The sequence below is a fragment of the Beta vulgaris genome, chromosome 6 (assembly GCF_026745355.1).
Source record: "Beta vulgaris subsp. vulgaris cultivar EL10 chromosome 6, EL10.2, whole genome shotgun sequence".
Classification (NCBI taxonomy): Eukaryota; Viridiplantae; Streptophyta; class Magnoliopsida; order Caryophyllales; family Amaranthaceae; genus Beta; species Beta vulgaris.
In genome coordinates this window covers 18,239,338-18,262,165 of record NC_079207.1, presented here as the reverse complement: position 1 = coordinate 18,262,165, position 22,828 = coordinate 18,239,338, and the positions used below count along the sequence as shown (strand labels likewise).

The window sequence follows — 22,828 nt, the reverse complement described above, 5'->3', positions numbered from 1 at the left end:
ATATATATATATATATATATATTATAAGCCAAGGGATGAGGTGTGGTGTCCTTTTTTGACGTGACTAAAATACCCTCTAATAATTTGAAACAATGTTTTTCTTTTTATAAAAAATTGAAAAATGAGAATCAATGAAACTTGCCATATGAGTAGGTCAAAAAGAAATATGCAATAAGATTAATAACTTGACAAACTAGATTGACACAATTAATTCACGAAATCAATTAGAATCTTCAACCAAAAAAAGTTAGCAATATACCGTGATAACATAATATTTCATATTTATAAAGTTCAAACAATATGGTTTATTAACATTTATAATTGTTAAAGAACTTTACTAAAGTCGCTGAAAATAAAATTATTAATTCATCGACCAAATTTTACAGTAACGGTATTGAACAGTTAAAAATCATTCACATTTAATTTAAAAGAACCTCAATAAGTTACTTCACTATCAAAATAATTTTAAATAAAAAAAAAACATGTCAATTTATATATAATTACATAAGGTTGTCGACGCACGCATCGCGTGCATATGCAACTAGCTAGTATATATAAGCGCAAGATCACATGAGAATGTTTCTTACATGAGAAATGAGAATGAATCTCAACCACACGATCGGATTAGAGTTATAATACTTGTTCATTAGAATTATACCCACCTACAAAATTTAGAGTCCAAAAAAAAAATTCAAAATTTTTGCTGTTTTTTTTTCTAATATTCTTTTTTTGAAGTTACATCACTTTTTCATTAGAGTTACATCACTTATTCATAAGAGTTACAGCGCGTAAATATCATTTTCATTTCTCATGATCCTAACTGTAAGAGGGTTCTCATATATATATATATATATATATATATATATATATATATATTCTCTTAGGGGGGAGTCCTAAACTAAACTTCACCGGTTTTGCTATAAAGGAATGTTCATCAGTTGTCTTGTGTTTTTCTTTTGACGAAAATTGATATACGCGTGTATATGAAATAACATGTCATTTTTTATGAAAATACATCCTTATACAGCTTAATCTCATTAAATGTGACATCATAGTGTCTCAAAATCTTCCTGCCTTTTGGTTCCCAACATCGATATCCATACTTCTCAAAAACCATACCCAATAAATTAACATTTAATGGCCTTTGGGGTCTAACTTGTCACGTTTCTCATATTGAACATATGCAACACAAACAAATAGTTTTAGAAAAGAAAGATTTACCTCCTTTCCCCTCCAAACCTCCTCTGGCATCTTGAACTCCAATGGAACTGATGGTCCTCTATTGATCAAGTAAGTTGCTGTACTAACTGAATCTGCCTAGAAAATCTTTGGTAGCCCTACATGCAACCTCATACATCTAGCCCTCTCAGTCAGTGTCCTGTTCATTCTCTCTGCAACTCCATTCTGCCGAGGTTTCCCTGGAACTGTCCTCTTCAGAATAATGCCGTTTTCCTCACAAAGTTTTGTATACTCTACCAACTCATACTCACCTCCATTATCATATTTAATGCACTTAATCTTCTTTCTAGTTTGGTTCTCGACCTCAGCTTTCCACTTCTTGAAGGTTTCATAAAGCTTAGATTTCTTCTTCATTAAGTACAACAAAAAAGAACTTGCAAATAATGGTTATTATATGAGTATGTAGAGTGATAACTCCCCCACCATTTTATGACAAGTAGAGTTATATGAACCAGAAGATCACATGCATTTTAAAAAAAAATCATCACCCTTTTCTAATTAATATTCCTATTTGGATTTTAGAATAGGAAAAATTGATGGTAAGGGTCCCAACCATTGTTGTTAAAATCCCGATCCGGATCTTACGATTCTACTATTTTACGATCCTGGATGACCTCACCGATCCCGATCCTACGAAGGATCTTAATTTTGTAAGATCTTTCGATCCTGCCCAATCACAAAAATTCACATGGTAGGATCTTAACACGATCCTACGACTCTACGATCCGATCCTACTGTATAAAAATCATAAAATAATTTCACATATTATATTTCTCCTATTAGATTTTGGTCGCATATTACTTCAATCTTATAGTATTGAAAAACTATCATCATTTGCTAATTAAAAAATTCATTATTAATATGTGTAAATTTTTAACATGAGGTTCTCACCATATTTTAGTACTTCCTCCGTTTTTTATTAGATGTTACACTTTTCAAATCACAGACTCCTAGGTTATTTTTGGAGAGGAGAGAGATAGAGAGAATGAAAAACAAAAGGATCCCATGTGAACATGTGATAGGAGAGAGATAGAGAGAAGTTATTACCCTTAATAAAAGTGTAACAGCTAATTTAAAACTTCCTAATATAGAAAGTGTAACATCTAAAAAGAAACGGATGAAGTATAATTATCTCTATTTCACCGAATTGTAGGATCTTACGATCCTACGATCCGATCCCACCGATTCGATTCTACCAACCCCTACGATCCAAAGTAGGATCCCAATCCTTATAACATTGGTCCCAACTATTATCGAACATTTTAAATAGGTCTCGACTATCAATTAACCTATGAAGGTCCTACCTTTATAGGGACATTGTTTTTTATAAGGCCTAATTGACTTGTTATCAGTTGAGATGGTTAAAAATTCGCCGGTGGGGTCCACTCTTCATCTTTTTTTTTTTTTCTCTTTCTCATTTCTTCTTCCCCTACTTTGCTTCTAACACCATTGTCCAACCAATGCCAACCACCAACCCAATTTCTTGTAACTATCTTTTTATTTAATTCTACAAATCTACAACTCACAATCCTGCCATCGCTCTATTGTAAAGCGAAGAGAAATCTCTCATGATTTCATTCACAAGGGATTAAAGATGTTGTTGTTTAAGTTCTTAGTGAAGCCCTCACCGAGCTCTTTGTATAGCAAGATGTTTCAACTTCTTGAAGGAGACAATGCACGACTCATGACGACGCCAGTGCTTAGGTAGGACAAGAACATAGAAAGTCAGAAACTCATCTGATGTGCGACTATAAATTAATGGTCCCAATTGTAGGTATGGCTCTGATACCATGATAAATTTGATAGAATTGAGAATGGGCTTGGACAACCCAATAAGGAGGAGGATAGTTCGGTCCACTTACAAGCCCAAAGGAGTTCTATACTAAAATCAATTTGCAGTAGTAGGAGTAGCTCCTCTAGCTTATTTTATGATATTTTCTCTCCTCTTTCTCCAATGTGGGACAACTCACATGTGCACAACATATATAGGATTCAACAAGAATTTACAACCTCCAATAATACCATGTACCGTAGCAGGAGCTCCCACCAGAAGGGGGGCATTCTTTAGAAAAATGAGGGGAGGGGGGAGTGTAAAAAACTAATTATGTTGAATATTTGTTCTATCTTATGTCATATTTTCAATCTAATTCAGTTTTGGAATCTTTAAATTGAATTCTATTTTAGTCCACCACTAATTCATTTCAACGCACATTAACGTTTTTAGAAATTGCTTGAAGTGGAATTGTGAATTGTGATAGTAATGTGGTGGATGACAATGATTTGATAATTGTGGTGCAATTAGCTTCCTTTCTTCATAATTAGTTATCTGTTTTTTTTCCTTCTTCGTTTCCCCCATTTTGTTTCCTTACATATTTTTGTGTTATGGGACATGATATTGTTCTCTATGGCCATGAGTTTGATAGTAGATAAATCGTCGGAGAACGGAATGAAGGTGGCAGCAACAACCAGCAAGTAGTTGGAATAAAGTAGAGAAAGAGCTGGTGTAAGTGAAATAAGAAAAATAGGGGTGGGGCAAAAAAATTCAAGTCACGTGACTTTTAATGAAGTCACATGATCTATATACCTGCTACTAGCTTTGTTGTTGAAGTGAAAGGAAACTTGTTGCTTTGAAAAGCCAAGTAGCTCCACAAAGTTACTTGCTTTGTTCGCTCGTTGTAAGCTTCACTTCCACTTTTCACTTTTAACTTTTACTTTTCATTTTACATTAGTTGTAGTTTTCCAATAAAAGAGGTGTTGCTTAAAAATATTGTAATTTGGGAATGTAATGTGACACACAAAGCTACAATTAGTTGTAACTTGTTATTGTAGTTGCTCTTAAAAGGTGGGACCATCTACAATGGCCTAGTTTTAATTGGTCTAGCAAAGAGTAAAACTAGTTTTAATTGGTTTAACCATTGGGGAACTTGGTCCTTGGAGCTGGTTGGTCTAGAATTCCACACCAACAACAACTCGGATAGCGTGCTTGGGGTGAGGGAGAAGATGACAAGTGGCAAAAAAGCTGGGCCCAATATTTTTTTTTACATTTGTATATGGTGGGGTTTGATAAAAGTAGGAGATAAAGTATATGGTGGGGTTTGGTAAAAGTAGGAGAGAGAAATAGAAAAACCAAGTAAGGCTATGTTCAGTTCACCTTATTTTTGCTTATTTCAGATCTAATCAGATCAGATCAGATCAGATCAGAAAAAATAAGTTCAGATCAGATCAAATCAGAAAAAATAAGTTCAGATCAGATCAGTTCAGATCATATCATGCTTATATTTAAAAACTCATTATTATTAAATATCTTTCATTACATATTAATAAAAATTATAATAATTGAATATTAAAAAGTACTCATTGAGACGAATCAAACAAGACCCCACATGACTATATTTTTTCTTATATATTGAGAAAAATCTAAAAGATTATCTCTAATTGTGAATAGTGTCAAGATTCTAAGTGAGAAAGATAAAAAAATACAAAGGGAGTATTATTATTTACTAGTACATTTGTTCAAAAGAATTATTATTGTTGTTGTTGTTGTACTTATTAATTATTAATATTGGTAATTATTATTAATCTTGTTGTTACCATTATAAATGTCATTGTTATTATTATATTAAGTTATTTTGTTGTTATTAAATAATAAAAAATTAAAAGCCACGTATTAAGAACATAAGATTGACGCAAAAATAAGAAATATATAAAATATGATATCTCAAATTCATGACAACGAAACTACTAAGTTCGGATTACATTTCAAAATAAGCTAAGTGTGAGATACAAATTATAAATTTAGATTCAGTATACCTCTTCCTACCGAATTCCAAATCTCTCTAGCTATTTGAAGTGGCACGATATTTATTTATTTTTTGCTCAAGTCATAGTTGTTTGTATATCTTATTCTATTTTATATGGAAAAAAAGAGTTGAGTTGCCGACTTCTCAAGTGTGAAACTTTTTTTTAAGGGAAAGTGTGAAATAACATTGTATAAGTGCTCTTATAAAATAATGACTTGAGTTATATAATTATTTTTAGTAATAATAATAATTATGATTATAATTATTATTGATGTGCTTATAATAATGATAATAATAATTATTATTATTAATAATAAAAGTTGTGTAAAAGTTGTAATAGAAATAAAATGATAAAAATAGTAATACTATAAAGAAGATCTTATAATGTATTGCATAATAATGATTTACAAAGTAATAATATAATAGTAATAATATACTCCCTCTGTTTTTTTTATCTTTCTCATTTTTCTGTGCACATCTCCCAACGCACATTTTTGAACTTAAATATCTTTCGTTATATATTAGTAAAAATTATAATGATTGAATATTAATAATGTACTAATTGAGACGAATCAAACAAGATCCCACATGACTATATTTTTTCTTATAAATTGAAAAAAATTGAGAAGATTCTCTCTAAGTATGAATAGTGCCAAGATTCTAAGTGAGAACAATAAAAAAAAACAGAGGGAGTATTTTATATAAGATAAGATCTTGTAAATCAGATCAGATCAGTTCAGATCAGATCAGATCAGATCAAATCAGATCAGATCAGATCAGAAAAAATAAGTTCAGATCAGATCAGATCAGAAAAAATAAGTTCAGATCAGATCAGATAAGTTCAGATCAGAATATTTCAGGTGAAGTAAACATAGCCTAAGACCAACCAAACCATTGTGAAAAAAAAAAAAGATGAGTTGGTAGAAGTTTTAGTGGGATGTGAGATGTAAGAAGGAGGAAAGGAGAGAGAAAATAAAAACACAAAGACCAACCTAACCATTGCTCATGCTCTAGGATAGGATCGCCAAATGTGAGATTACTCACTCATATGAGAAAACACAGCGAGTGTAGTCCACGCTACAACCTAATGAGAGTAAATCCAAAGTCTAAACGAAGTAAAAAACCACGTAGAAGTGGGTCCACTCCAAGTCTCCAACCCATCCTCCTCCTCTCTTTCATCCTTATCCTATAAAAACTCTTCCTGTCGTCCTGTCTTTAAAACCTCGACCTCATTATTCTCCTCCCCTGCACTTTTCCCCTCTCTCTCATCACTCCCACACTAAAAAAAAAAAAAAAAAATCTGAAGTTGAAGCTCTGATCAATATCAATGGCGTCTCTAGAAAACTTAACCCGAGAGCAGTACCTATACCTCGCAAAACTGGCAGAACAAGCCGAACGTTACGAAGAAATGGTAACATACATGGACAATCTAGTAACTTCCTCCGGCGGTGAATTGAGCGTGGAAGAACGCAACCTTCTCTCCGTAGCCTACAAGAACGTCATCGGATCTCTTCGTGCGGCGTGGCGAATTGTCTCATCGATTGAACAGAAAGAGGAGAGTCGACGCAACGAAGATCATGTTCCTTTAGTCAAATCTTACCGTTCTAAAGTTGAATCGGAGCTTTCTTCTATTTGTGGTTCCATTTTCAAGCTACTCGATTCTCATCTCTTGCCTTCGGCTTCTGGTACTGAATCTAAGGTGTTTTATTTGAAGATGAAGGGTGATTATCATCGTTATTTGGCTGAGTTTCTTGCTGGTGATGAAAGGAAGAAGTCTGCTGAAGAAACTATGCTTGCTTATAAGTCTGCTCAGGTTTTGCTCCTATTCACTAATTACTTTGCTTAGTTAATTTTGATTATATCTTACTTTTGTTGATGGGAATTATATAGATTAGGCTTTATTCTGTAGAATTATAGATCTAGGTTAGGAATAGGATTATTCATTTATTTTGACCGTTATGTTTGATGTTATATGCCGCATTCGCTAGCACTTAAAACCTCGAAATTATCTCATTTTAGGTGGTGCGACAACTGACAAGTACTTACCCGGATTCTTTTGGACTTATTTTCAGTTAAGTTTCAGTTTAATTCAATTTCACTCGGTCCAAAAGAACGGGCCTAATTGAAGTTAAATAAGTAGATTTACCACATGGTTTTCATATACTAGTTTTGAATTGTTGATTTGGAGGATCACTGTGGTGACTTGGGAGAGTTGTTCAGATTAAAGACGTTGGGCCGTAGACTGTGTTATATCGCTTACTTACCTTTATGTCGTCACTAAAGTAGTAATATTATGTTTTTTTTATTCATATGAGGCACGAAGACGGTACAAGTAGTAATATTGTGTGTTATGCAACCGAAGCACCAAAAAAGCTACTTCCTGTGTTTTTTTTTTTTTAATTATATAAAGGCAACATGTGTGTTTGGGGGGTCGAACATCAATGAACTTTTTTTTGTATCTTCTTACTAATAGTCCTTTCCTTCGTTTTCTTTTACACTTTGGTTGATAGTTTTCTAGAAAAGGAAGGGAAAAGAAAGTAAGAGAATGGAAAAGAAAGGAAAAGAAGGTAGGTGTAGTTGTAGTTTCGAATATTTGGTATAATTGGTGGATTTAAGAGGAATCACAAGTTTGGTTGTCATTAGTAAAGAAAAGGAAAGAAATAAAGAAAAATATGTAAAAGCTTGTTAGCTTTCTTTTCTGTCAAATTCCTCGGATTTTTGGGAGGTAAGGAAAGCAAGGATTTAAAGAATATTCTTTTCCTTCCACTTCATCTCCTTTTCAATCAAACCCCTCTTATTTTCTTTAAACTTTTTGCTACCAAACAAAGCTTTAGTAGTATACTAGTACCATATTGCCTTCCAACACTTGCTAACTTTATTTTGACCCTCTTGAAATATTTATACGTTATTATGACAAATATACTTATGTAGATCTTGTTAGATTTCTCTTGACATGTAATTTTATGATATAATTTTTTATAATATTTTTTTTCTATGCATAACTAGATATATTAAATTTCAAAGTTCCATGTAGGCATATGTGCAAATTACAAAGTACTTTGGGTACAACTAAAAGAAAAGGGAGGAAGTATAACAACTATAGTCATGTGGATTTTGCTATATTTGTTACAGCCTATATTTGAAGAACATCAAATTTTACCATTTTGACTCGTATGTACTCAAGATATTCATGGTCAATTGGTGTGTTGGAGACACTTAAAAAAAAAACAGATGTTAACTGATCAAAAGAGAAAACGTGGGAAGTATGAACCTGTTTATCTGCCCCTGCTGTCTCTTCTTACACATGATGCTCATGTATCATCTAGTTGCTTTTGGTTATGTAGTTTGTCTATCGGTGGTTATTGCGTCACATCTGCAATATTCTTTTGCTAATAGACAAATATTCCCTAGTGGTTTACTGAGGAGAGCATCTCATTAATTGGAGGGAATTATTATTCCTCTTTGCTTTTCAAGTGTTTCTTAGTTTTAATGATACTTTTATTGACAAGCTGGCTTTCTGGTGCAGTAGAAAGAACCTCTAATTTGCATGGAATCTTGTCTCTTTTCCTTAAAGATAGCCCTCTTTGACTTTGACCACAAAGTTGTCAAAATTAGTATACAATGAAATAAAACAAAGTTTAAAGTTGACGTAGTGTGACCGTTAAAGTCAAATGTAGTTTATTACTCCCTCCGGTCTTTGTTAGTTTACTTGTTTCTTTTGCACAAAGTTTTAGGAGAAACAAGACTATGAAACATAGAAAGAAAGAGAAACTATTATTTTATGTTAAAGTTGAATGTATGTGTGATGGAAAGTTAGTGGTCCTATTGCACAAAGTTTTAAGAGAAACAAGGTTGTGGGACATAGAAAGAAAAACTATTATTTTATGTTAAAGTTGAATGTATGTGTGATGGAAAGTTAGTAGTTATTAGATAACATTGTATGTAAAAGGATAGAATAGTCTTTTACTAGTCATAGGCCTATATTGTAAACTTTATATATATTGAATGCCAGGGTTAACCACATTAGGTTAACACAATTATTCTCCACACTTGTACAGTGGTCCTATTCCAAAAATAGAAACAAAAGAGAAGGGTGAACTAATAAGGGACATCCCAAAAAGGAATACGGGTAAACTAATAAAAACCGGAGGTAGTATATAGCAAAAGGAGGAAGTATTCAATTATTCAACATGCTAAATTGAACATATTATGCTACTCACACCTCGCTATTTGAGTTGAAGTGAAATGTCCAAGTGAATGAGTGATGGTTGGTTTTCAGCATTCATATTAATGTTTATCAACTAGCACTTATGATATTAAGGTCTATTGTATACCATTGTTGTTAAACGTATCCGATTCTCATTGTTCTTTGTTGTTCTTCTTGTTTTACTTTGATAGGATATTGCACTTGCTGAGCTTTCCCCCACACATCCGATCAGATTGGGTCTGGCACTGAATTTTTCCGTCTTCTACTTTGAGATTCTTAATTCAGCTGAGAAAGCTTGTAGTTTGGCCAAACAGGTATGTTTGAGTTTCAACTTCCTTATAAAACTATTTGGACTTGGCTCACTTATTTTGACCCTGTATGTGGAGAAATATGTGTCTGAGTGCCAGGTCTTTCTATCTGATTTACAAAATAGAACTTTTTACATGGAGCTTTGCATATACAATTGACTTTTTCGTCTAGTTTGCACTTCTTCAATTGTTTTTTCTCACTATTTTCCAAAGTGTCACTTCTGTGCTCTTTTTATGATCAAGATGTTTGCTGCATTAATATTCTGGAGAGCCTATTAAATGGCTTCTGTGGCTTTATCTTAAACAGCAATGATCCTTCATAGAAAGGATTTCCGTAGATTTAGAAAATGGACGATTTATCCCCGCTCGCGCGTGTGTGTATAAGCGAGTGTGTGTATAAGCGAGTGTGTGCGTGTGCCATGGGAAGGAGGTTTTTGCTATATCTTGGAGTACATTTTTTTTTAACTTGAGTTATACGGCTATTAACTGGTGGTGGTTTGAGGCAATTTCACTAAAATGAGGAGATATGTTTAGTGGAAGTAGGCTGAAAGTTCTTTTCTGTGGTATACTTCTTAGTAGACTTGTAAGTTGTAACAGGAGAGCTTGGTTTGATCGTGAGTTTTCTGCTGTTTGTGATCAATAGTAGTCTTGCTGTGAATGGTAGTCTGTTTTGAAGACTATCATCTAACACGTGTAACTTTCAAATTACCCCTGCATCATGGTGGATCATCATTGTGTAACTTTCAAATTGCTGGGTTTGATTAATTTTCTTCTGCTAATTGGTGATTGAAAGAGTATAGAAAGCTTCATTTCTTATTTGATCTGTACTATCATGTACTAGTAATGGATATGGATGGAACATCTTTAGCTTGCTGTCTTGTGAAAGTGGCTTAAGAGTGTGCCTCGAATAAAATGGTTGTACAGAAAATCATTGAGTAGTGGCCTGGTAGATGGAGATACTTTTTCGGATTTGTTCTTAGACATAGCAATATAAATACATCTAATAATATGTGTCTTTGCAAGAGTTGGAATAATATAGAAGAGTGACACCACTAGGCTAAGTTAGGATGGTCTGGTATGTGGATCTGAGTGTTGGGCATTTTGGAAGAAATTTTTTGGTAGATGGGATTAGGAAATGCATATGTTAAGATAGATTTGCAGGAACAACTTAAGAGTCGTTTTGTACATCAAGAAGATGGTTGAAGCTATTGATATTAAGGATGATAAGAGAGACTTTGTGATGATGGTTTGGGCATTTGGAACATTGACTAGATGATGCATTGGTGGGGGTAATGGAAAGTTGATATCATGGAGATTATAATAGAAGTTTTTTTGCTTCGATAGAGAGCGTTAAGAATGATTTGACAAATTTAAGTGGGGGAGGGAGCACGTAGGACTTGACAAAAAAGAGAGTGGAGATACAGATTATATATGGACAACCACTGGAGGTCAATTCTTGTTCGGTTCATGGCAATTCCATCTTATTGAGATTAAGGTGGTGGTGCTCCTGTAGGAGGGTAATGACTCTTCCTCGGTGTTTTGTTATATGGACTTCTCTTTGACGTGGGTGCCATGGTGGGGTTTCAAATAATATTGTGCTGATTGGAGATGCCTTAAGTGAACATCGTGGCAGTTCAAATTCTAAATTAGATACTAGGACTCTTGAGTTTTGTTTCTTGACAATAGCGAATGATATTCTAATGCTAAAACATTTAGTGTAGGGAAGATGAGCTGTCTTCATGAGAGTTGAGGGGATTAGTCAATGCCACAAACATCCTTGACATAGATGTTAGAGCAATTGGAGAGTTTAAGCGATGGCAAAACTAGGAAGGGATGAGGAGGAAAGTTTCGGAGATGCCACAAGGATTACAAGGTGTTTACATCCCCCCCTTTTCCTCTATAAATCAAAGGTTAATAACGAAATATTGATATTTGGATGTTGGGGGATTTTTGATTGGAAGATGAATTCGACTTGTTTGATGCAAATATGATCGTCTTTAGTTAGGTGGTGAATGTATGTTAAGAGTATTTATCTCTACTCTTATTCTTCATTTTCCTTGCCCTTTTAAAATTGAATGGGGAAATCAGGGGTAGAGGTTGGGAATTGGACATGTGAGGTTTGAGTTATTGTACTTTTACTCCTCGTGTGCTTTTGTGAACGATCTATTAGTCGTTTACTTTTGAACTTACGACCTAATAAGTTATTTTTTAAAATTGAGTACTTATTAACAAGTTTTAATTATTTTCCTAAAAAAAAGTTCTAATTTGAATTCTACAACCAATTAACGCCGACCGTTGATTTTTAGTGCTGATCAAACCAAAACGTGCTATGAGGTAGAGGTTGGGAATTGGACATGTGAGGTTTGAGTTATTGTACTTTTACTCCTCGTGTGCTTTTGTGAACGATCTATTAGTCGTTTACTTTTGAACTTACGACCTAATAAGTTATTTTTTAAAATTGAGTACTTATTAACAAGTTTTAATTATTTTCCTAAAAAAAAGTTCTAATTTGAATTCTACAACCAATTAACGCCGACCGTTGATTTTTAGTGCTGATCAAACCAAAACGTGCTATGAGGTAGTCTTACTGGAGAGGAATAAAGAAGCTTTGGCAATCACTCTACACAGCGATAATGAGAAAGAGAAGATTTGAACCAGATCGACCATCTCCACCACTTCTTTTGGCAGGAAGAAGCTTTGACGACCACCTTAGCAAGTAGCAACAGATGAAGTTGACAAGTGTACTTGAAGGGGTTTCATGAGAGAGGGTGACTAAGAACTTTAGGAGATGGAAATCTGTTCCTTTTTTTGTAGAACACTGGAATGTTTCCCAATTTTAACTCATTCCATGAACTTTTTGGTGGCGTTTCCAAGAACTTCATGTCTTGTTCCCATTTTCGAAACAAAACCTTGTCCCGGGCATCTCCATGCTTCGTAGGTAATAGTCACCTGAATAACCAAAATATGAAATAGATATCATTTCATGTTGTAGATATCCTTTGGTTGTCTTTGATCTGGTCCATTATTAGTTGTTTTGGGCCATCATATTTGCTGATTTACACTAGAACTTAAGTTGGTATAGTCAACCGTCAAAGCTGAAGTTATTGGCCGAACCAAGTTTGGAGAGAGGGGGATAGGGATTAAGAGTAATGAAGGGGTAGAGAGACACAACTAAAGGTGGAGGATGAAGGAGGGTAGATAGAGAGGAGATAAGATGGAGAAGAAAATAAAGCGGACGCAACCAAGTTGCGACAGACGTAACAGTGGAGAGGGTAGGAGGATATTAAAATTGTTGCAACGGAAGTGAATAAACAAACAATGCGATAAACGAATAAAGAACACAAAAAATTTAACGAGATTCACTATCAATTTGATAGCTACGTCCTTGGATAAACTCTTGTACTATGATCAAGCGGAACCACAAATACAATAGGCAAGAGAATCACTTGAATACTCTCTTTAATGAGTCTCTCAAAGCTCTCTCTCTTAGAACTTCTCTATTGTTTCTCTCTCTTGTGTTTTGATGATGATCATATTAACCTACAAATAGAGTATTTATATGTAGGCTAATAATATATGAGTAAGGAGGCAAAAAGAAATAAGAATTAGGGCTTTTAAACCCCTCACGAGTTGGTGCGTGCTGTAGATTGACATTTGCCGCGCCCAGCGGCTCGGCACGTCCACAAACAGATCGAAACTGATTTGGCCGAGCCCCGTGGCACTGCAGCCGCACCCCGTGGCTATGCTGCAAGCTTCTTCTTTTCACGTCTGATCTTGCCGTTCCCAGCGGCACTTTTGCCGCGGCCTGCAGCTGACGTTCTCCTTGACGAGTGCTATTCAATCCTCAACTCTTATGCTCAAGATCAAGTCATCAAAGATATAAGATAGCATTATTATGAGATTATGAGAATAATATCATATATGATGTTATTGTGATAATGAGTCTAGTATTGAGGTAGAGTTAGAAGATTGAGATATATTAGTATTGTACAACTAGGAGTATAGCTAGATATATTTAGGAGTTAGTGTTTAGGAAGGTTTCATAATAATATTATCTTATATCTTAATAGAGGAGTAGTGGGAGGGTAGTGAGAGACTAAAGGGAGGAAGAGGAGACTAAAGGTGAGGGGGAGAGGAAGAGAGAAAAATAGTGTTTTTGGGGGGAGGGCGGGGTATTTGTCAGTTAAACACTTGTTTTAGGTAATTGGTTCTAGGAATAATTCGTCAGGATCCCTTTGATTTGATTTCTAACCTTTTTTCGGAGGTGAACCTAACAAGACTAGAATATAATCACAGATAAAAGCCATAACTTCTGAGGTACAATTTGCATTGAGATGGAAATTCTGAGGCTTGAATACGAAGAACGTGGAGCATCAATCAAGTTTATACAGAAAGTAAATGGATAAATGTCTTGTGTTATTAACGTTGAGACTTACGTGTATCCTTATCTAAGACAGAATTATTTGAAGTAGTCGAAATAAGCTTCAAATTTCATATGATTCCACTGAAATAGTTTAAGACAATATACAATTGAAGGAAAGAACTTCCAAGGGTTTGCATATGAGAGTTGGGACCTGGAGGCTAGAGTTGCTACATATACATCATGGTACAGCCCCTACTTTCTACAAATAACTTCATGCAGGTGAGAAGTTGGTCTGAAGGCAGACTACCATACCCAGTTTGCACCAGTGAATATATTTTAGCTGACACATTTTCAAGCTTCAGCAATCTATGCTAACTGCAAATTGTCTTATAGATCGACTTCAACTTAATGTCTATCATTGATTATGAGGGACATTCTGCTCCAGAAGTAAAAATTGTTATGTGGTGTTTGTGTGAGTTCCCCAGAAAACAATGGTGGGTGTTTTTGCATGATGTGTATCTATGTTATATATTCATCAACTAAATTTTTTGAAGGTATTGTTAGAGCAGCAGATGAGGCTTAAGTTCATTTTGATTCTTTTGCTATAATTTTGTCTCTTGACTGTGAAGGCTTTTGAGGAAGCTATAGCTGAGCTGGATACGTTGGGTGAAGAGTCCTATAAAGACAGCACACTCATAATGCAACTCTTGCGGGATAATCTCACTCTTTGGACATCGGATATGCAGGTAAGGGACATTTCTTGTTTCATGTCAAGTTTAAGTGGGTGGTAGCTGTTCTTGTCACTGCTGCTATTCAGCAGAGGAAGTAAATTTAAAATGGCAGTTATAGTTTGCTAGCATGGTGAAGTTTTTGGAAAAGCAGGAGAACAAGAGAGTAATTTCAAAAATATTAGAAATTCTTAAGTTCAGACCTTGTCACTGATTGCTGGAGAGGATGATGGAATATTTTGTCTATTTTGCTTCGAATGCTGGTTATGAAGTATCATCTTCCCCAATGTTATATTTGGAGCTTTTATAGCATGGTGGCGTTTTGGTATTGGACCAACCAATCATTTTCGAAAATGTGACAATTTTTTCTGATACATAAAACAATCGAGTTTTTATTTACGGATAGTGTTATTGAGTTTCACTATCTGAATTCTATTTATAGAGTGATGGAGTATGATTCTACGTCCTCTGTTACCTGACCATCTCACGTCTTTGAACTTGCAGGATCAAATGGATGAGGCATAGACGGTCAATCTCACAACTCTGCTCCATTAAAGGAGGTGGGCGGTTTGAATGTCATTAATTTCCTATGTTGTGGAGAAAAATGTGTGCACAAAACATATGTAAATGAAATCTGTAACATTATCCAATGAAATTAAGCTTGAATGGCAATTATCATTGGTACAAATGACATTAGAGACAGCCATTGTTATTTGTTACTGTGCTCTAAAAACAGCATGATACATGTCTTCTCTAATTGTAATCTTTTAAAGCATAATCTTAAGACTTGAATGCACCTTTTCCTTTACTTCATTAAGTACTACTGTTTGTAGGGTCCCCTTTTCTCATGAATCATGGCAGCAAGCCAGCAATGTTGAGGACAAACATTTTCGGGGCTCACATAATAAGTGTATGGTATTTTGAGCCTGAGCAACTCTGGAATTTATTCTTCAATGCAATGCAATGTGGTCAGTGGTCACACTACTGTAGCATTTTAAAATCACACCGCTCTCTTTCTCTTAAGTCTTATCCCCTCGCTCAAAGCCAAAAGCTGATGGATAAGATGAAGTTGATAGCACATTTTTTGTAATAATTTCCCTTCCCAACGTTCTCATTACACTGACAAGAATCTTCCATCAAGAAATTGCAATTTTTACCCTATCCCAAGTTTTGGTTGACTAGAATGCTTCAGAGCTACTATTGTACATGGATAATCGTAGTACACTTCATGAATCGAGTGTTAATACACAATTAGCAAATATACATTGGCGGAATTAGGATTTTCATTATCTTCAACTTCTAAGAGATATCCAAAAGATTGGGTTGGGTTATGGCATACGCCAGCTCCCCTTGATTTAGTGACTGTGTATATAATATATGTTTGTTTGCACAACATCATGACTACTTTTCACTATCAGGTAATTGTCAATGCTAGTCTCATTACTTTGGTTAGTGGTGGGATTTAAATTGATATTCTAGTGGTGGGATTTTTACTTGTGATCAAGAGGTCCAAAGTTTAGAGAAAAACTTTGGGAGTTAGTTTCCTTTATCTTTAAACGCTCCCACTCTCATTCCTTCTCCATACTCCATACAACTAAAAAGGATTTTTAACTTTTGTGTGATTCTTGTTTATTAGTTTCCTTGATCTTTAAACGCTCCCACTCTCATTCTTTGTCCATACAACTAAAAAAGATTTTGGGAAATTCCCATTGGTAACCCTGTACTATGGAACAATTGCAATGGTAAATCGATTTTCTTTTGAGTTTCAAAAATAACCCTATACTTAGTAATATTATACAACCGTGACATTAATGATGGTTAAATCGTTACTTCAACCGTTAAATCCATTTACTATCCTAACCCAAGTTAATCCCAAACCACTATCTAACCCACTAAATCCTCACTCCACCACCATCCTTCCACCGGAAACACTATACCCCGTCAATCTTTCCGTCCCGATGACTTTTTCTCTCTCCTTGTTACTCTCTCCCTCCCAGTGGCTTCTCTTCTCATTGGTGGAGAGGTGGGACAATAGTGGAGAAGTGGGACATTGGTGGTGGAGTGAAATTCATGTGGAGCGGTGGGAAAATTGTGGAGAGGTGGAACTGTGGTGGTTGGATGGGATGTTAGTGTGCTGGGTGGTAGTTGGGGATAACCAGGGTTAGGTAAGTCAATAACACTAATGGTTGAAGTAACGATTAAACCATCATTAATGTCACGGTTGTATAATATTACTAAGTATAGGGTTATTTTTGAAACTCAAAATAAAAACGGTTTACCATTGCAATTGTTCCATAGTACAGGGTTACTAGTGGGAATTTCCCCTTTTAACTATTGTGTGATTCTTATTTAGTTGTTTAATAGTCTTTTTTTTTAAAAGGAGCTTAGTGATTTAGCATCGCTAATGTCCCAATAATAAAAGTATTTTTAAAGATGACTTGAGATAAAGAAAGTGTAGTTGTATCAGAGATACTCTCCGGTCTTTGATATAAAACCATGGAACATGCACATTTAACTATCATGCCAAATTTCTTTGTGTAGCTGCTTAGGGTCATAAATATCTTTTTATTATTTTATTTCTTTATTTTTCATCTAATTATTTGATGCAGGAGCATCTGCTATGATCCAAGGTCTTCTAGTTCAGCATGAAAATCAAGAGCAAATGGTGAAAGAAGTTCAGTTCATAAGCTTAACAAGCACGATTTTTCCTAAAACACTTCTTAAGCACATTGATTAGGCTAATCCTTTCTTAATCTCCCTTTAAGCAAGGTTAATTAATGCTAATGATATCCTTAATTATCATTAAGTATTGTTAAGTAAGCTTAGTTGGTGATTAATTAGCTTAATTAGGGTAATTAGTTAAGCTAATCTTGATTAGGGCAAAACTGTTTTTGTTCCTAATTCATCCGATTTTTGTAAGGCCTTAAAGGAAGCTTGATTCTGAAAATTCAAGGCCACCTCATGCTTAAAGGTGACCCCAAGGATGTCTAGTAAGGCCACATGAACTTCACATGGACTTAGAAGCAACAATAAATGAGGAAGGAGAGCTTCATGGTGAAGGATGCTGAACTGCAGCTGCTACACGTCCCAGTAGCCTTCTTTTCTTCAGTTTTGGGATAAGCTTTTTCCTTCCGCAAATGGCTTGAAATTGTAAATATATTTTGTTTAAGACATGTATTTTAATTTTCGATAGGTTCTTTCTCTGTATTGCAACGTCCTATAGGGTAACTTAGCTAATGATTAGGAGTAGAGGTACAGAAATAGTTTTATTTTCTGCTTCTCTTATTTTATTTCTTTAGTTAGGTCAGCAAATGACGTCCTTTTGGGATGAATTTGGACATGTTGTAGCTTAATATGTCTAGTTTGTAATGCTTTTTGGAATCAGATCATTCCGGTGAAAATTGAAACTTTTATGCTAAGTTTACTAAGCTGTGTGTCTAGTGTAACTCTTGGTCAGTTTTGACCAACTCTTAAACCATTGTAATTTTGATCACCTAAACGTTGAATTAGTGATTAAAACTCAAAGTAGTCTTAAACTAGAAGCTCTTTATTATAGTTTAGTTTTGATTGGTGGTACATTGGATTGTGGAAGTGGTGGTTGTTCTTTCATTCGAACCGGTTTGATACAGTTGTTCTATCCTTTGTTCTTTGCAATTTCGAATGCTCTTGTTGTCTAAGTCTTTATGTATCATTTGGTATCAGAGCTTGAGGTTGTTTAAGAGCATTCAAATCATACTATAAACATCCTAAATACATTCCTTAAACCCAAACACAAACCCCCCAAAACCGAACCTATTCTAAGCCCAAAACTTCTTTTCGAGCCATAATCATCGTGGTTGTATTAACCATGAGTGGAGGTGAAGAAAATCAGTTTAAGAGAGGCATGAACATGATTGAAGCACGGTTGGTTGGATTAGAGAATTAAATGGCCACCTTATCTGAGCAAATGGCTAATATGATGGCTGTTCCGAGAGATGTGGGATTAAGAGGGCAAGTAAGAACGGGAAATGAGAAGGATGAAGATGTGGCTTATGATACTAGTGAGAAAGTTGTCTCTGAAGCTTCCAGGACAAGGAGAAGGCCACGAAAATACTGATGATTTTCGAGATATTAAGTTAGACATTCCTGAGTTTGATGGAAACCTTAATTCAGATGTTTATTTCACTAGTGGAAAAAACCTTATATGTCACTTAGTAACAGATGCAGTTTTATAAAACCGCATCCGAAAATCAACCAAAAAATGGGAGAAAAATTTGGGAAACAAAATCTGATGCGGTCCTTAAAAAACCGCATCTGATTTTAAATCTGATGCGGTTTTTCATGAACCTGATGCGGTGACCGCATCCGAAAATCCGCTACTCACTCGTGGCCCAGTATACACTCGTGGCCCATTGCACTCGTGGCCTCATAAATCATAATCCTTAGGTGCCCCTCAAACCCTAATCTCTCCTCTCCTCTCCTCACTCAACCCTAATCTCTCCTCCCTCTCAAACCCACGACGCATCTCTCCTCTCTCTCAAACCCACGACACATCTCTTCTATCTCTCCTCATTAGATCTGCTCTCCCTCCTCCCTCTCAAACCCACAAACACTGTCGAAGCGATCGTCCCTCCTCTCTCCTCAACGAATTTGCTTGAGATTTCGGAGCCACGAACGACGAACCGCACATATTCTTCATTATCATCAACTTTGTTCATCATCAACTTCGTTCATCATCATCGACTTTGTTCACCATCGACCACAAATCATTCATTTTCTTCATCATCATCAAGCACGAACCGCGACCGACGAACCACAGATCGTTTCATCATCACGTTTTTTTCCAAATCTGGGTTTATATTTTTTCCTTTTTAATTTTCGTATTTTGTTCGATTTTTTTTGTTCGAATTTTTTTGGTCGTTTTTTTGGTTCGTATTTTTTTCGATTTTCGTATTTTGTTCGATTTTTTATGTTTAATTTTTAATTTCCTTATTTTGTTCGATTTTTTGGTTATATTTTTGTATAAGTTTTCGGTTTTATTTGTTTATATTCATCTGAATTTTTCAATGTGTATAATATTTGTATAATTAAATATATTTTTAGTTTGTATAATTTTGTATAATTGAATTCATTTTTAGTTTGTATAATGTTTGTTATTAGATCTGAATTTTTTTAAAGTTTAGTTACTACTTTGGACTGCTGTTGTTTGGACTGTTGTTGCTTTGGTGTTCCTGCTTTGTTGCTGCGGACCTGCAGTACAAAGCAGTTTTTTTTTAAAAAAAATTCCTTCAGCCCAAAATCTGATGCGGTCATGGACAAAACCGCATCAGGTAGTGGGAATCTGATGCGGTGATGAACCGCATCAGATTATTTTCTTAATCTGCTGCGGGTCCATCTGATGCGGACCAAAACTGCATCTGTAAGTCCAGTTTTGACCGCATCAGATGGACTTTTTTCCACTAGTATTTGGAGTGGGTAGCAAGGTGTGATCGAATTTTTGAACTCAAGGAGTATGATGATGCTAATGTTTTCAAGGTTGCAATTACTAAGCTAAAGGGGTGTGCATCCCTTTGGTGGGAGAATATTGTTCTAGCAAGAGCAAGGAAGCACAAGTCAAAAATCAAGAGTTGGATGAAACTCAAGAAGAAGATGAAAGAGAAGTTTCTACCTTCCACTTTGATTTATATAACCAATTATCTGATTTATCTCAGGATCATAAAGGTGTTGAAGGTTACATTCATGAATTTGAGAAATTAATGATGAAATTAGATGTTCAAGAAAGAGAGGAGCAAACTATGGCTCGATTCTTAGGTGGTTTAGAGAAAGACATTCAAAAGAAGTAGGAGTTGCAACCTTATTCTACTTTGGATGAACTTTTCAAGCTAGCTTTGAAGGTGGAAAAACATCAGAAGAAGAAGAAGGCATTTGTTAAGGGAGCTTATTACACCAAGGAAAGTTTGAATGTGAAGCCATCTTATGCATCTCCTTACACTCCAAAAGGGGATACTTCGAAGGCCATTGACAAAGGGAAGAAAGTGGTTGAAGAGTCCTCTAAGAAATCTGATCTGAAGTGTTTTAAGTGTTATGGTTATGGTCATTATCAAGCTCAATGCCCAAACAAAAGGGTAATGACTCTAATTGACGTTAAAAACATTGATGAAGCACTTGGATTTGAAGAACAACTTGAAGATGATTCCGAGAAAGAGGCCGGAAGAAGTTGAGGTGGGAGAAGTAACTCAAGGTGATCCCTTAGGCCTTGTTCTAAGAAGAGTTCTTCATGCTAAGGAGGATGAATTGTTCCATCTCAAAGGGATCAAATTTTCTAAACAAAGTGCTTGGTTGGAGGGAAGATATGCTCGATGATTATTAATGATGGGAGCTGCACTAATGTGGCATCATCAACCATGGTAGACAAGCTCAATCATCCTACCTTCAAACATCCTAAACCATATAAGCTTCATTGGCTTAATGATGGCAACTGTGTGGAGGTAACAAAACAAGCTTTAATTAGCTTGTCTTTGGTGATTTGTATAAGGATGAAGTTCTTTGTGATGTTTTGCCTATGGATGCATGTCATATATTGGTAGGAAGACCATGACAATCTAATAAAGAAACTATGCATAATGATAGGGCTAATAATTACACTTTCATGCATAATCGAAAGAAAATTATGCTTAATCCTAGTAAACCATGTTCGAATGCACCTAAACCAAAAATAACACAACCTAAAACACAAAACAAAAAAACCTTAATCCTTTCGAAATGTCAATTAGATAAAGCTGTGGAAAAGAGGAAGGTTATGTATTTGTTGTTGTTGTTAGATGAAAATGATGTTAATCCTATTGAAATACACGAAATTAAGCCATTAGTGAAGGAGTTTGGTGATATTTTTCCTGAAGACCTTCCATTTGGTTTACCCCCTAGTAGAGGTATTGAACATCAAATTGACTTGATTCCTGGAGCACCATTACGTAACAAGCCAGCTTACAGATGAAATCATGAAGAAGCTAAAGAAGTGCAACGTCAAGTTAGTGAATTATTAGCTAAAGTGCTCGTACAAGAAAGTCTTAGTCCATGTGATGTGCCTGTTATTTTGGTTCCAAAGAAGGATGGTTCTATGCGTATGTGTGGGTAGATTGCAGGGCCATCAACAATATTACAGTTAAGTATAGGTATCCTATACCTAGATTTGATGATTTGCTGGATGAATTACATGGTTCCACTATATTTTCGAAGATAGACTTAAGAAGTGGCTACCATAAGATTCGAATTAAGGAAGGTAATAATGAATGGAAAACAGCTTTTAAAACTAAGAGTGGTTTGTATGAATGGCATGTGATGACATTTGGATTGACAAATGCTCCTAGTACTTTCATGAGACTTATGCACGAGGTACTCATGCCCTTCATTGGTATCTTTGCTGTTATTTATTTTGATGATATTCTTGTATATAGTCAAAGTGAACAGGAACATCTAGTGCATATACAGAAGGTCTTCCTTAAGCTAAGGGAAAAGAAGCTATATGCAAAGATGGAGAAGTGTGAATTCTTCACTTCTAGTGTGACGTTTCTTGGGTTCATAGTATCTTCTAATGGCATTTCTATGGATGAATCTAAGGTGGAAGCAATCAAGTCTTGGCCAGTTCCTAAAACTATTACAGAGGTTCGAAGTTTTCATGGTTTAGCTTCTTTTTACAGGAGATTTATCAAGAACTTTAGTACCATCTTGGCGCCATTGACTGAATGCATCAAGAAAGGGTCTTTTATTTGGACTCCAGCAACACAAGAAGCATTTGAGCAATTGAAGAGTATGCTTAGTAAGGCTCCTGTTCTAGCCTTACCTGATTTTAAGAAGGTGTTCGAGGTTGAATGTGATGCTAGTGGCGTGGGTATTGGAGGTTTTTTACAACAAGGTGGGCGTCCGATAGCCTACTTCAGTGAGAAACTTAATCAGTCCAGACTCAACTACAACACTTATGATAAGGAGTTCTATGCTATTGTTCGTGCTTTGACTCATTGGACTCATTATCTCAGACTAACTCAGTTCGTGCTTCACTCAGATCATCAAGCCTTAAAGTACATTAATGGCCAACACAAGCTCAGTCTAGACATGCAAAATGGGTGGAATTCCTTCAGTCCTTTGATTTTGTTTCAAAATATAAAAATGGAGTTTCTAACATTATTGCAGACGATTTATCAAGGAGG

At 35.3% G+C, this 22,828-nt stretch overlaps 1 protein-coding gene across 1 annotated transcript; it reads left to right on the top strand.

Annotated features, from left to right (window-relative positions):
* The first annotated feature begins 6,291 nt into the window (after positions 1-6,291).
* Positions 6,292-15,453, top strand: LOC104896060 (14-3-3-like protein GF14 kappa). The gene is made up of 4 exons (XM_010682745.4): positions 6,292-6,852; positions 9,438-9,560; positions 14,547-14,663; positions 15,150-15,453. Exons 1-4 carry the CDS (start codon positions 6,367-6,369, stop codon positions 15,168-15,170), a joined length of 747 nt encoding a protein of 248 aa, XP_010681047.1. The 5' UTR covers positions 6,292-6,366; the 3' UTR covers positions 15,171-15,453.
* The last annotated feature ends 7,375 nt before the right edge of the window (positions 15,454-22,828 follow it).